This window comes from Globicephala melas, chromosome 12, assembly GCF_963455315.2.
Source record: "Globicephala melas chromosome 12, mGloMel1.2, whole genome shotgun sequence".
NCBI lineage: Eukaryota > Metazoa > Chordata > Mammalia > Artiodactyla > Delphinidae > Globicephala > Globicephala melas.
The window spans coordinates 67,768,601-67,782,329 of NC_083325.1; the positions used below are offsets into that span (position 1 = coordinate 67,768,601).

Genomic DNA, 13,729 nt, shown 5'->3' on the forward strand with positions numbered 1-13,729 from the left:
CCACCCTCTTCTTTCCAAATCTTACCTCTCCTAGAAGACCCAGTTGAAAACCCTTCTCTTCCACCAGGCCTTCCCAACACTATCCTAATCATTTGACCAGTAATTACTTGCTACCTTATGGCATCTCTTGTGCAGTTATTTTACTCTTGTACCATTATTTAACTTTTCTGTTAAAATCTTCCATGTCCAATTTGATTAAATGTTCCTTGAGAACAGTCTGTAACCTTACTAGTGTCTACATTCCCCACTGTGTCCAATATCAAACTTTACTTACATCAAGAATATAGTCTTGATTCGTCAAACTCTAAAGCATTCCCAAACAGTAACCAAGTTACCCCAGAACCATCAATGTTACTCACCACTTTACTTTGCACGTCTGTGTGTTCCATTCCACAATATGTTTGTCATCTGAACAACTATACAAACAGCCATTGTCTTGATGCCACTGTATGCAATTGACTTTGTTGTCATGTCCACCACTCTGCAGATTTTTTAAAATATTAAAAGAAAAAAATAAAGCTCATCTGTTATGACAATATGCACCCTAGAATCATTACTAAACACTTAACTAAAATGTTAGGCCTTAACCTAACTAAAAAAGCCTACCCATTAACCTAACTAAAATGCATCTATCCATTTCCAATATCAAAAATGAGATAAATCTTCTATAACTTTATCAAATGTTAACTTTCCCTTCTCCTCTGCTAGAAAAACATACTTCTACATCATAAGTCAAACGACACTAGTCCTAAATGCCACCTGCTTTTGACAGGAATGCCAGCACTAAGCATGATAAAATGCTTCATGTACAGTGGCAAAAAGTTTGGGACACTTGAGTGAACTAATAAAGTCAAATCTTAAAGGGTTTAAAAGCATGTCTAGTTAAAACTATCCTTGAAAATCCCTTTATACCAAAACTATCTCTCAACTTTAAAAATCAATGTTCCTTCAGGGAAACACTAAATGTTTCCTTGTGTTGCAGCTCATACCATATGAAACTTTAAACACACTCAGCACAGCAAGATGCTGGCTCACTCAGAGGCACACAGGAATGGCGAAATCAACTGGGAAAGAGCAAATTCAAGTCTCCTGTCTCACACACATTCCAGGACAAGCTCATTCAGCAGAATTAAGGTGCTAAGTCACCTACGCTGTGAGCAATTATTTTCATTCTTTCCATCTGAATTCACATTAAATATACATACAATGAGTCACCACTGTGTACACATCTAAGCATAAAAGTTAAAACTCAAAATCACTACTTCCATCATACAGATTGCTCCCATCTCAAAAGAAAAATATTTTTCAAAAATATTTATTTTTTGGCTGCGTTGGGTCTTTGTTGCTGTGCGTGGGCTTTCTCTAGTTGTGGTGAGCAGGGTCTACTCTCCGTTGCGGCGCGCGGGCTTCTCATTGCAGCAGCTTCTCTTGTTGCGGAGCATGGGATCTAGGAGCGTAGGCTTTCAGTAGTTGTGGTGCACGGCTCAGTAGTTGTGGCTCGCAGGCTCTAGAACACAGGTTCTGTAGTTGTGGCACACGGGCTTAGCTGCTCCGTGGCATGTGGGATCTTCCCGGACTAGCGCTTGAACCCGTGTCCCCTGCATTGGCAGGCGGATTCTTAACCACTGCGCCACCAGGGAAGTCCAAAAGAAAAATATTTTTAAATGCTAAGTTCAGTTACTTCCCTTCCTTCCTACGAGCTATCTACTCAAAGAACTAAGTCCTACATTATAGCCACACACACAAAGAACTGAACAAAGGATATGAACAGATAAATTCCATAGAAAGAATTCAGTAAGAAAATTTTTAATAGTAATTCAAGAGATACAAAGCAAAACAAAGTGACATTTTTAGTCTGTTCATCTACCAATTTGTTTAGCATTATAATATCCACCCTGGTAAGATTACAGGGCACTATCATACGTTGCTAGGGGCTAGCGTACCTTTTTGGAAAGCAATCTAGCAAGTGTCCACTCATTCATTAGTTACTCATTCAACAAACATTTACTCAATACCAATTACATGCCAGGCACTACACTAGGCACTTTCAATATATAGTTATGTCTAAATCTCAAAGTCATGCAACGTAGGTTATATAATACTGAAGAGATGAGAAGTTATATTACTTATCCTTGATCATATAACTAGCAGGATTCAACCTCAGGATAGACTAGTTCCAAAGCCTGGGCCCTTTCTACCTCACCACGTCATCCCAACACTCCTTGCCCTGACCCTCTTGGTTCCTTTCTAATAAACTCATTCCCTGCTAAAGATTTATATATAATCCTGGGAGGTATCAAATTGATCTAAAAAGGAGTTCTAGGCTCCATCAGCATCATGTCTGCAGCCACAGTAACTGAGTAAAGCAGCTATCACAGTGCACCAGATACTAGGTACGTACTGACCACAGAAAACTGACCAAATCAAAGGATGGGACCCAAACTATAGTGGGGTAAAAGCCCACGAGGACCACACTCAACTTGGAGGAAGGAGGAACAAAGGGAGATTTCCTTTACATATACCTCTGAATGCTTTAAATTTTTTTCAGTTGTATATTATTTTTATAATCTTTAATATAAAAACAAGTGTTATATTTTTATTTTTTAAATAAATTTATTTATTAATTTTTGGCTGCATTAGGTCTTCATTGCTGCGCGCGGGCTTTCTCTAGTTCCGGCAAGCGGGGGCTACTCTTCGTTAGTGTGTGCGGGCTTCTCATTGCGGTGGCTTCTCTTATTGCAGAGCATGGGCTCTAGGCACGTGGGCTTCAGTAGTTGTGGCATGCGGGCTCAGTAGTTGTGGCTCACGGGCTCCAGAGGGCAGGCTCAGTAGTTGTGGTGCACAGGCTTAGTTGCTCCGCGGCATGTGGGATCTTCCCGGACCAGGGCTCGAAGCCGTGTCCCCTGCATTGGCAGGCGGATTCTTAACCACTGCACCACCAGGTAAGTCCCAACAAGTGATATATTTTTAAATGCAGATATAAAATCAGATAAAAATTTTCACCTATCTAATTAGCTGGGGTTTTTTTGTTAGCCTTACTGCTGCTTTAATGGAATAATCAACGATGGCAAAAACACCACTGAAATACACGTACCGTCCTTCCACTGCTGATACAAGTACAAATTAGAAAAGCTTTCAGAAAATTGTTATACTATGTATAAAAAGGCTTAACACTCACACCTTTGACTCATTAATTACAGGTTAGTAATTCTGGGAACCCGTGTAAGAAGAAAAGAGTTTTATAACAAAAAAATCGGAAACTACCTAAATAGTCAGTAAGAGTTAAACCACCAACGGACTACCCCATTTACAGGATTTTATGCAGTCACTGAAAACGTTTATAACTAGTTCTCGACAAATATGAACATTACTCATGTTGTAATTTAAAGGAAAATATCAGAATACAAAATAGACAGAACCCAACTGTATTTTTTAAACATATGCATAAAGCAAAGAAATATGCAATCTATCAAAAGAGGTTCTCTCGGTGATAAACTTAGGTATAATTGTTTTCCCTTTTCAACTTCAGGTAGTTCCAAACTGTCTATGGATAGATGTTACTTAAAAGAGAAAACATTCTTTTATTCATATATACAGAAAGCATTCCTATATACAGACAGGAGTTAAGTGAACACCAAAAACATACTGTAGTAGACACTGTCTGAAATACATTATGCCCGTTAAGTTACTGTCTTGCAGCACCAAGCCCTCACTTCTCTGCTCTGGACGCTGGGGCTGGGACTCTGCAAACCCCATTTCTGCTTTGCCAGCTGGATCGTTAGTAGGCTCCCCCAATAAGGGTGCAGGAGGGAGACAAGGCTGGAGGAGGAACAACGGAGGTGTTCCTTCCTGTCTCCCAGTTTGCATCACCCCAACATTTCTTCACCCCAGCAGGGGCAATCCTTTTGGCAGCAGCTGAACCCAATATGCAGTTTTTTCAACACCTGGAGAACCAGAGACACCAGCAGTCAGCTAAAACCCCCTCCTCAGAGGTCTGGACCTTAAGTCTATGGGGCCACTCTCCCTCAAGAGACATCAGCACAGAGAGCAATACCTGCTTCTCAAAGGTCTGAGTTTCAGCAATAATTCCACCACCTCCCTCGTTCCCTAGCCCTGGAGGTGGTGCGCTCCTTCTGCAGCTGCTGTCTGTGATACTCAGAATTCTTTCCACCCTTTCTTATTTTAAGCCTAGTCAATAGTTCTTCACACTCTTCATATCCTGACCTATAATAATGACTAAGTTACCTATCACAGCTTTAACAAATATTACTGTTCAAAATTTTAAATATGGAAAGGGCAGAAAAATGCCCCCATACTGCAGATCCTATAGCATATCCTGAGCTGCTTTGTTTTTAATAAGTCTCTAATAATCAGTTTCCTGTCATCGCTCTTTTATATAATACACACACACACACACACACACACACACATACTTACTATCAATTTACTGTGTAATTCTCCTTTTACTGTACTGTATAATAAAATACTACCAACTGCTGTACCAAGAGCCAACAAGTCAACCTGGTTACTTGTCCCTATAGCTTCTGATTTCCTTTTTTTCCTCTGTGGACCTTCCTGGAAAAAAAAGAAAAAACAATTTTTTACTTTATTATTTCAAACACTGAAACATCATTAATGCATAAATGCAAATGCCCACTAGCCCACAAATGAATGTGACTGCTTCTAAGAAAATTTTTTTTTTAAAGTGGAGATGTGATTTGCTCTCAGATGATTTCTTTCTCACTACTTAGAAAATAATTACTCCAATGGAAAGAACTCGTAATACTCTGTCCCCATCTCCTACCTCTCTGAAAGGAGTAGTAGTATTCTACTCTTAACAAGTATTCTACTCTTAACAAGTCCGAACAGCCTCAATGCTGCTTCCACTTCTCGGAAACCAACCATTCCCAACAGGTCCAAGTGAAGCCTCCACTCCGAAGCAAAGAGATTACAGATCCATACACAAGCAGCCAATGCTTTCCCCCTTCCCCCTCCCCCAAAAGCTTTCCTTGCATTCTGGCTTCATTTTCAGGAAAAGGGACTCAAATGTTTTTATATTTATAAACATACAATTACCTCACTTAAGAGTCAAAAAATGGTTGTAACTCGTACAGCAGTGCAAAGCACACACTAAAGAAGTTGTTCCAGTGACTCTTTAAGGGTCAGTATGAAAGTTCCATGTTGTCTTCGTGATTCTAATGACTTAAGAGGCACAAGTTTCAATCTAGTGTCAAACAGCCCAAGACTTCTTTGATTTAATTCAAAAAATGAAACGAGCAGCTCATCTATCCATCGGAAAGACAGCCAACTGGCCACAACTTTAGAGTACCACTTTAGAGTTTATAATGCTGAGTAATAATTTATAATTTTGAAACTTTTCTTCCATATGTTCATAATTTTTTAAAATTAAAGCTTGCTAGCCTATGTTTTAGCATAAAGTTCTGAGAAATCCATTCTTTTAGTGTAAAAGAGACCAATATTACAGAAAAGAGAACATTTTCTCCACAGTGGAAGATCTTTGCTCCACAGCACAAAAAAGCGGCCCAGGATACATAAAATCTGCCCAACCCAGAAAACCACCAATGAAAACTACGATGTTACCAGTGCATAAAGAAAATCAAGGAGCAAATTTATAAGGCATTTTCCATTTTTTTTCTCTTAGTTATCCTCTAGAGATGTTACATTTGAAGAATTTGATTCATTGGACGCTCTAAGTCAACAAAAAGTTAAAAGATTTAACAAAAAATAAGATAACTTTAAATACAGAAAAAATAATGAACATTTTGCAAGTCCTAAGAAATGTATCCACATTAATAAATTCAAAAGAGAAGTCACAATTAATAGCCAAAGTATAAAAACGTCTGATGGTCCCGTCCCCTCAGTAACATTCTTAGTCAGGAAATGTCCTAGGCCCCACCTTCAGTTACATGAATTTCTAAAGCCGCCTCTGAATGATTCCAGAGGGCAAATGTGGTTTCTGCATAAGGTTATGGACATAAACACCTATCTCAGGCAAGGACAATAGAGGAAATTATACCAACCTACTACTACCTCATCAGAAAACTCTCCTCTGAAAGATTCTAGGAAGTATTTCTTCTATTCTTGGTTTTCCCCAAATCAAATTAAAATTATCTACAATGAGGTTTCTAACGTATGAAACATAGGCTGGTCCAAATATGTATATGTTTTTCTGCAGATGTGAATTTGCATTAAAAAGCACAAAGAAATTTTAGAAATTAAACGTTAACATATTCAAAGCCCTGATTTCCCTATCAGCAAAATCTCTATTTTTAGGAGAAGCAAGCAGAGGCTAGTGGTAGGAGTATCACAGAATCTATGCCCAATTTTGAGGATCACTGGTCTAAACCTAAATAATAATCCAATTAATTAACCTCAAAGAACTAATGACTCATGTATGTTTTCTCCGAGTTGGATGATCTTTTTAAAAATAACTTCCCATTCAGCAGGATGTGCATGTCCAAAAAAGTAAGACATCAACCAGATAAGAAGTTTATATAACCAATGTGCATTTTAGTGAAATCTAATATTTTAACTATTACCCCATTACTAAATATTTCTGAAACCAAGAGTTTAGTGGTACTGATGATTATAGATTATGACAGACTTTTGTTGGCATTTTCTATCAGAACCTGTTATTTCTGTGATCAAAAATTTCAATGACTCCCCAGAGAAGAGTAAATCAAAAAAACTGTTTGGTAGGGCTTCCCTGGTTGTGCAGTGGTTGAGAGTCCACCTGCCGATGCAGGGGATGCGGGTTCGTGCCCCGGTCCGGGAGGATCCCACATTCTGCGGAGCGGCTGGGCCCATGAGCCATGGCCACTGAGCCTGCGTGTCTGGAGCCTGTGCTCCACCATGGGAGAGGCCACAGCAGTGGGAGGCCCGCGTACCCCCAAAAAAACAAAAACAAAACTGTTTGGCATTCAAAAGCATCCACAATTTGCCTCCAAACCACCTTTTCCAGTCTTATTTCCAATTCCATCCTTACATTGCACTCCCTACTCACGAATACACTTTCCCATTTGCTTTTTCCTCTTTTGGGAGGGGCCTTTTTCTATCCGTCTCAATTATCAATTTGGTTAAAAATCGATCCTTGCTTCAAGGTCCACCTCAAATATGATCTCTCCACAAAAACCTCTTCTTTCAGACACAGTATATCTGAATTGTCTGTATTTCTTCTTTAATGTCTTAGTCATACTGCTTTGTTTCACGTCATGTGCACATTAATTACATGTGTGAATATATAAAGTGAATGGATAGGGTAGGCTAAAAATTTAGTTCATATATCTGTAATCAGAAAATCTGAGTTCCAGGGAACTCCCTGGAGGTCAAGTGCTTAGGACTCTGGCGCTTTCACTGCAGGGGCCCAGGTTCGATCCCTGGTCAGGGAACAAAGACCCCACAAGCCTCGTGGCGTGACCGAAAAAAAGAACAAAAACAAACAAAAAAAGAAAATCTGAGTTCCAGAAAGCACCAGGAACGAAGACCAAAAGGATTTGGTCTATTACTTAGACTAAATAGTCTTTTCCAATGTGAGGGGCTGACCGAGCTAAGCAATAAATGCCAACAGCAGTCTCAAGAAAGCAGTATTTGATCCAGAAGGCAATCAGAAGGCTGAGTGAGTCTAAATGTGCATGATTTATAAACGCAAGGCATAGTACAAATGAAGTGAAGACAGAGGGGAAAAGCACATCCAGTTAAGCCCTGACTCTTTAGACTAAGATCCCAGAGTAAGAAAAGAGTTTACATGGAAAACCAATACACACACTCATAAAAACGTGTATATAGCTGAAACAAGTCTCACCAAAAAACTTATCCTTTACCATGCAAAATACACTCTAATATTGTCTACTTCATCATTGTAATGCTGTCACAACCCACCAAATCTATTTCACAATCCACTAATGGTTCAAAACCTATTTGTGAAAAATACTGACCTCTAGTCACTGAAAATTACGGCAAAGTTTCAAGTTTCACTCTGCAATTAGTCTCCTATGCCATTTCTTGGCCTATCTTAACTGTCACTTACTCTGGCAAATGTCTAAGTTTCATAGGTAACGATGAACAAAATGTGTGCATTTTACATGTAATTACCTACAGTATGTACATCAAAAACAAATTCTAATACACAGGAACTTCTATTTCTGCCAATAAGATTTATTAGGCAAACCATAGCCTTTTGAAGTTTAAACACTGGAGAGACCGTACGACAGAGCATTATACAGGAACACAACTGGACTGTGCTGCGTCCCTAAGGGTTAGGACTGGGGATGCTCAGATTTTTCCTAGAAACATCCTTAATGCTGCTGTGCTTGCCCTGTCCAATGCCTGAAATGCCATGTGCCTCCTTTAATAAGCACTAAGCCATATGGGGTCATTTTAACTACAGTGACAGCAAAGTAACATAAATGCATTTATTGTGGTAGCCAGTCTGTTTCTTCAGGGCTCTACAGCAGTTAGAGAAGGAAAAATTGAAAAGTTTGGAATTAAAGGAGCAATGAAATAGCAGGGTCAGTTCCTGGGTAGCTCAGCCACTTACTGTGTGCCTCTGGCATATCATTTACCATCTCAGCCTCAGTTTACACACATAAACCTGAGGAACTCTAAAAACAGCACCCATGCATAGTCCATCAATCCATCTCCTTGCACTTTTCTCATCATCATCTGAGGTCCTCTTCCCCCCAGGCTCCATCACCCAAATAAAATGCTCAGCTATATGATATATACAAAAATCTTCTAAAACCTACTGACATAAATGCAAAGAATTATAATCATTTTGTGACCAAGAAGCAATCTAATTTTTATAAAAATTTATGAACCACTGCTTTAGCTCCTGTTACCCAAGAAACCCAGCACCAACTCATTTTTCTCCACTGATAAGAGTAATGTCACCAAACTTTGTCCTTGGGTGGCAAACTGCCAGTTACTGAACCAGATGCAGAATACTCCTACAAACTGATTTACATGTAAAATAAGGGCTTAAGAGAGCATCTTAAAACTTAAGTGGCAAGGATCATAACCCAGGGACCTGGGAGCAAAGGCAGAAAATGAAGAGTGATTTGTAGCAACCGCTATCTTTAAAAATCACATCCTCCCAACTCTCAATTCTGTGACTGAAGATCTAAGGTTACAGTTAGAGCACTGGCCCAGGAGTCAAAGTACTTTGACTCTAGTGGCTACAGCTACTTCATTGGTTAATAAGGCTTTGGAGAAGTCATTTAAACTTAGTTCTGATTCTCAGTTTTTAAAAATGTAACAATTACAGGGCATTTCACAGAGTCAGGTGACTAAAGTGAGAGCATACAAGTAAAAGGACACTGAAACCTGTTAGAACTTTTTTTTAATGTAGTCCAACTCTTTTTCAAGGAGGCCTCCAAAAGTAAAGTGACTTGCTCAAGGTGACAAAACAAGTTTGAGTCCTGGGTACGAAACCAAATCTAGGTATTTTTCTGTTGTATCAGACTGCTATAAATAATCCAAAACTGACTTTTAACAGGAAATTTAAGACCAGGCAAAAGTTTTACTCCTGACACATACAATATGATTGTAAGTCAAGAGAATACCAAGTGGGTGACAAATATCTGCCAGCCTAATATGAATGATTTGTTCCAGATAATAGAGTTGGGCTCTAAATACCTGCATTCTAGTCCTGGTTCCATTTTTGGTTTTTCGCAAGTTGCTTAATTTTCCAAAGCCTCAGTTTCTTCTTCACAAACAAAGCAAAAAGTTAGTCTTTATCTACCTTGCAGGACTAACCATGCAAATAAGAGGTAATAACAACAATTAACACTTGCAGCACTTACATACCAAGAACTACTCTAAATGCTTTATGCATCATTAAGTATGTTAACCTTCACAACCACTCTATGAGGTGAGTACTGTTATTCCCATTTAGAGGCACAATTCCTACGATGAAGCCAAGCCTGGGTTCAAAGTGAGGAAGTATAGTTTGGGTCCATGCATCTAACCACTGCTCCACATTTCCTCTCACCATTAGAATTATTAACACTTTACAAGACCGTTAAAATACAAACACAGAAATTTGAAAAGGAGAAATATGCAGAGTGCTGTCACCTTAATGACAACTGATTTTTTTTAAAGTCCTAGTTTTGTGCTTGACTTAAGGGCCCTGATAAGGTCTCTTTAATGATCAACAGGAGTCACTTCATCCAGAAACTTTGAAAATCAAGCTTAAGATCTGAAAAACACCTAAACATACTCATCCAAAGTATAACAAGTTAGATGTATCCCTACTTTCAACCTAAAAAGTTAGTAGAAAGTTTCCTAGGATAGTCAGGTGGAGTTAAGATCTATACTAAACACTTTTTTTTTTCTTTTTTTGTGTGTATGTGTTTAAATACTAACTTTTTAAGGTTTACACACAGTGTCAGCTAAATACCACACAACTCAATACCTGATGCTTCCAAATCACACTGCACTGATTCGGGTTGGCTACCTTATACACGCAGTTTCCACGTGCGTGTGAAATAGTGCTGATGTAGCCAAGTGACTCCACAGTGAATGACATCTTTCATTGACTCCCTAAGAGTGAGAAGCCTTCCCTAACTCAGCAGTGCCCCGTGTAAGAGAAACTCCACCTGGACTCACGTTCGTTAAGTTAAACTACAACCTCACTTTACCTCCATATCCTAATGCAGACTTCAGACTTGGGGAAAAGGGGATGTATAAAGGGGGAGCCGAGCAGATGTTAAAACTTTAAAAGCAAGAAGGTTCAGATGGCTTACAATGGAAACGAGTCTGGGAAAAGTCAACACTTTCAAATTGTCACATCCTGGACGTGGAAGAGAACACGTGGTGAGCCGGACCCCAAGAGTGGGGGATGGAGGGGGGTGTCCGGAAGCAAGGAAATAGACTTGTTCATTCTAACTGCCCAGCGCAAGGCCGATGAGCTGGGTAGGGGTCGGAGAAGAACAATACAGCCCCAAGGTGGGGCTCTGTCAAAAGCCAGAGCTCTGAAAAGCGCAAGCAGAAGAGCCAGGCCTGGTAGCAGGAAGCCGCTCCTGGGGGACCCGGGGCCTCGGCGAACATGGCGGCCCCCGCGACGGCTGGGCCCAGACCACATGGAGCCCGCCAGGAGGGCTTCGGTCCGCTGCCCGTCGGATCCGGCCGCGCCCTCTCTCGTTGCCCTCAGGACAGGCCACGCACGGGGCTGACGGTGTGGGCCCAGCGCGCGCCTCCACCGCGCTCTGTGCCTCCTCGCCCCGGGCCTCGGAGGGCCACGCGCGATGACGGATCGCGCGCCGCCAGGCCGCGAAACGCTGAGGCTGAGGCTGAGCGGCCACCCGCCCCGCGCCATCCAGCTCGCTTTACCTTGGCCTGCAGCCGCGCTGGCGCCCAGGCCAGGCAGGTGCAGGTACCGCTGAGGTGCGCGGAAGGCACGTACTCCTGGTGCAGCCGGTTGCTGGCTGTCTCCCACACTCTCAGGTGACCGTCTGTAGACGCTAAAGCGAAATAGGCCTGGCTTTGCGGGGAGAAGGCGCAGGGGACGCCCGCGGGGGAGAAGGGGTCCGCAACACCTCCGCCACCCGCCGCCATTGCTCCTCTGGCTCCGCGGCAGCCACGTGTTCGCCCGTGCGCAGGCGCACCGGTACTGGGCGGGGCCTGGAGGGGGAAGTGGGGCGGAGGGAGTGCAAGGAGCAGAGGGAGTGGCTCTTCGCGACGCAAGCGAGCGTTGGACGGCCTACCTGTGGACGGTGGCCCAGTGGGCTCAGTACTAACTTGTTCTGGGGACGTGTGAAGGGGCTTGACAAGACTCCTTCCTTTAAAAAAGAAAGAAAGAAAGAAAAAGTTTTGGGTTTTTTTTTAAATTTAAATAACATGATTGAACGAAATGTTTGAAAGAAATGTTTACTTATAATTCCGTGATTGTGACAACTGTTTCCATTTTTCCTTATCCACTTACGGGCTGTAATCATGTGTTCACATAACAACAATTTACTCAGTCATACCAGTGTGAAAGTAACGGTGGGAGAGGCTATTCCCTCTTCTTTCGTCAAGATTTACCCCATGTTACTGCACCAAATGGACAGTTTTTTTAAGGTCTCCGTAACATTTCACCAAATCTATGCATTCTGATTCAAGAAATGGCAGGTACTGTTCAGCCCACACACAGCTTACTGACCAGCAGGAAAGCCATAAAACACTACCCTCAGGGCCATGGAAGACTCTTGAGTCTTTCACAGGTAGGGAAAGCCATGGTAAAATTTGCAGTTTATGTTATTTGGAAAGACATAAACTGATCTACATTTTATTTTATTTTATTTTTTTTTTTGCGGTACGCGGGCCTCTCACTGTTGTGGCCTCTCCCATTGCGGAGCACAGGCTCTGGACGCGCAGGCTCAGCGGCCATGGCTCACGGGCCCAGCTGCTCCACGGCATATGGGATCTTCCCGGACCGGGGCACGAACCCGTGTCCCCTGCATCAGCAGGCGGACTTTCAACCACTGCGCCACTAGGGAAGCCCTGATCTACATTTTGAAAGGCCTCCTGGATTCTGGATGGAGACTGTAGGGGGGCAAGAATGAAAGCAAAGAGACAAGAGAGAAGGAGGATGGTGGGTTGGACTCGGATGACGTGGCAGAGGTGGTGAGAAGTGGTCCAAATCCAGATTTAATCTGAAGTTGGAGCCAACAGGACTTGCTAAATGGATTGATTGTGAAGGATGAGGAAAAGACATGAGTGAAGGATGACTCTAAGGCCTGAGAGAATAAGTGAATGGTGATACCATTAGCTGAATTGAGGAAACGGGTCTGGGTGGAGTAGAAATCAACTGTTTCTGTTTTGGACAGTTAAGTTTGAGATGTTCAGTAGACATCCAAATAGAGTGGTTCAGTAGGAAGTCAGATATATGAGTAGATCACATTAGCATACAGATGCTATTTGAAACTGTATGGTTAGATCATCTTGGGTGTAAGTATAAATAGAGAAAAAAACTTAGCCCCAAAAATGTGCCAATTTATCAGGAATAGGAAGAGGACCTGGCAAAGGAGATTAAGAAGGGATAACAGTGATGAAAGCCCAGGAGAATGAGATGCCCTGGAAAGTCAAAATTTTTATAAGGATTTCAGAAGCAAGACATAATCAAAGCCATGTCAAATGCTGTAAGATGAAGACTGAGAATTAATCAGTCTTGGCAAGATCAAGACCATTGGCGACTTTTCAAAAGCATTTTTAGCAGAGAGGTAGGGGGAAAAAACTCATTTTAGAGAGTAGAGGGGGAAATGGGAGGTGAGAAAGGGCAGAAAAGTATAGACAACTATTTCTAGGATTTTTGTTATAAAAGAACATGCATGAGGGACTTCCCTGACGGTCCAGCAGTTAAGAATCCACCTTTCAATGCAGGGGACGTGGGTTCGATCCCTGGTCAGGGAACTAAGACCCAGTGTGCCGCAGGGTAACTAAGCCTGCGTGCTGCAAACACAGAGTCTCAACAAAGATCCAACACAGCCAAAAGTAAATAAACAAATAAATATTAAAAAAAAACCACGCATGAGTCTGTGTGAAGATAGGTCTGACCTAGAGTTATGCATTTGTTAGTCATAAATATACAAATAAAAATAAAAGCTTATTTTGCACTTACTATATGTCAGGCACTGTTCTAGGTGCTTTATGTGTATTAATTCATTTAGTCCTCACAACAGCCCTAGGATGTAGAAACTATCAACATCTACATCTTTCCGATAAGAAAATT

The 13,729-nt window shown here is 41.5% G+C and overlaps 1 protein-coding gene across 1 annotated transcript in view; it reads right to left on the reverse strand.

Annotated features, from left to right (window-relative positions):
• The window catches only part of WDR43 (WD repeat domain 43), a 47,324-nt gene extending 35,707 nt beyond the window's left edge, over nt 1-11,617 (reverse strand). The window contains exons 1-3 of the mRNA XM_030858042.3: nt 11,350-11,617; nt 4,438-4,575; nt 360-481 (exon numbers count right to left, since the gene is read on the reverse strand). Of these exons, the coding sequence (XP_030713902.1) occupies nt 360-481; nt 4,438-4,575; nt 11,350-11,574 (485 nt within the window). The 5' untranslated portion in view covers nt 11,575-11,617. The remainder of the gene's footprint in view (nt 1-359; nt 482-4,437; nt 4,576-11,349) is intronic.
• Nucleotides 11,618-13,729: the final 2,112 nt, after the last annotated feature.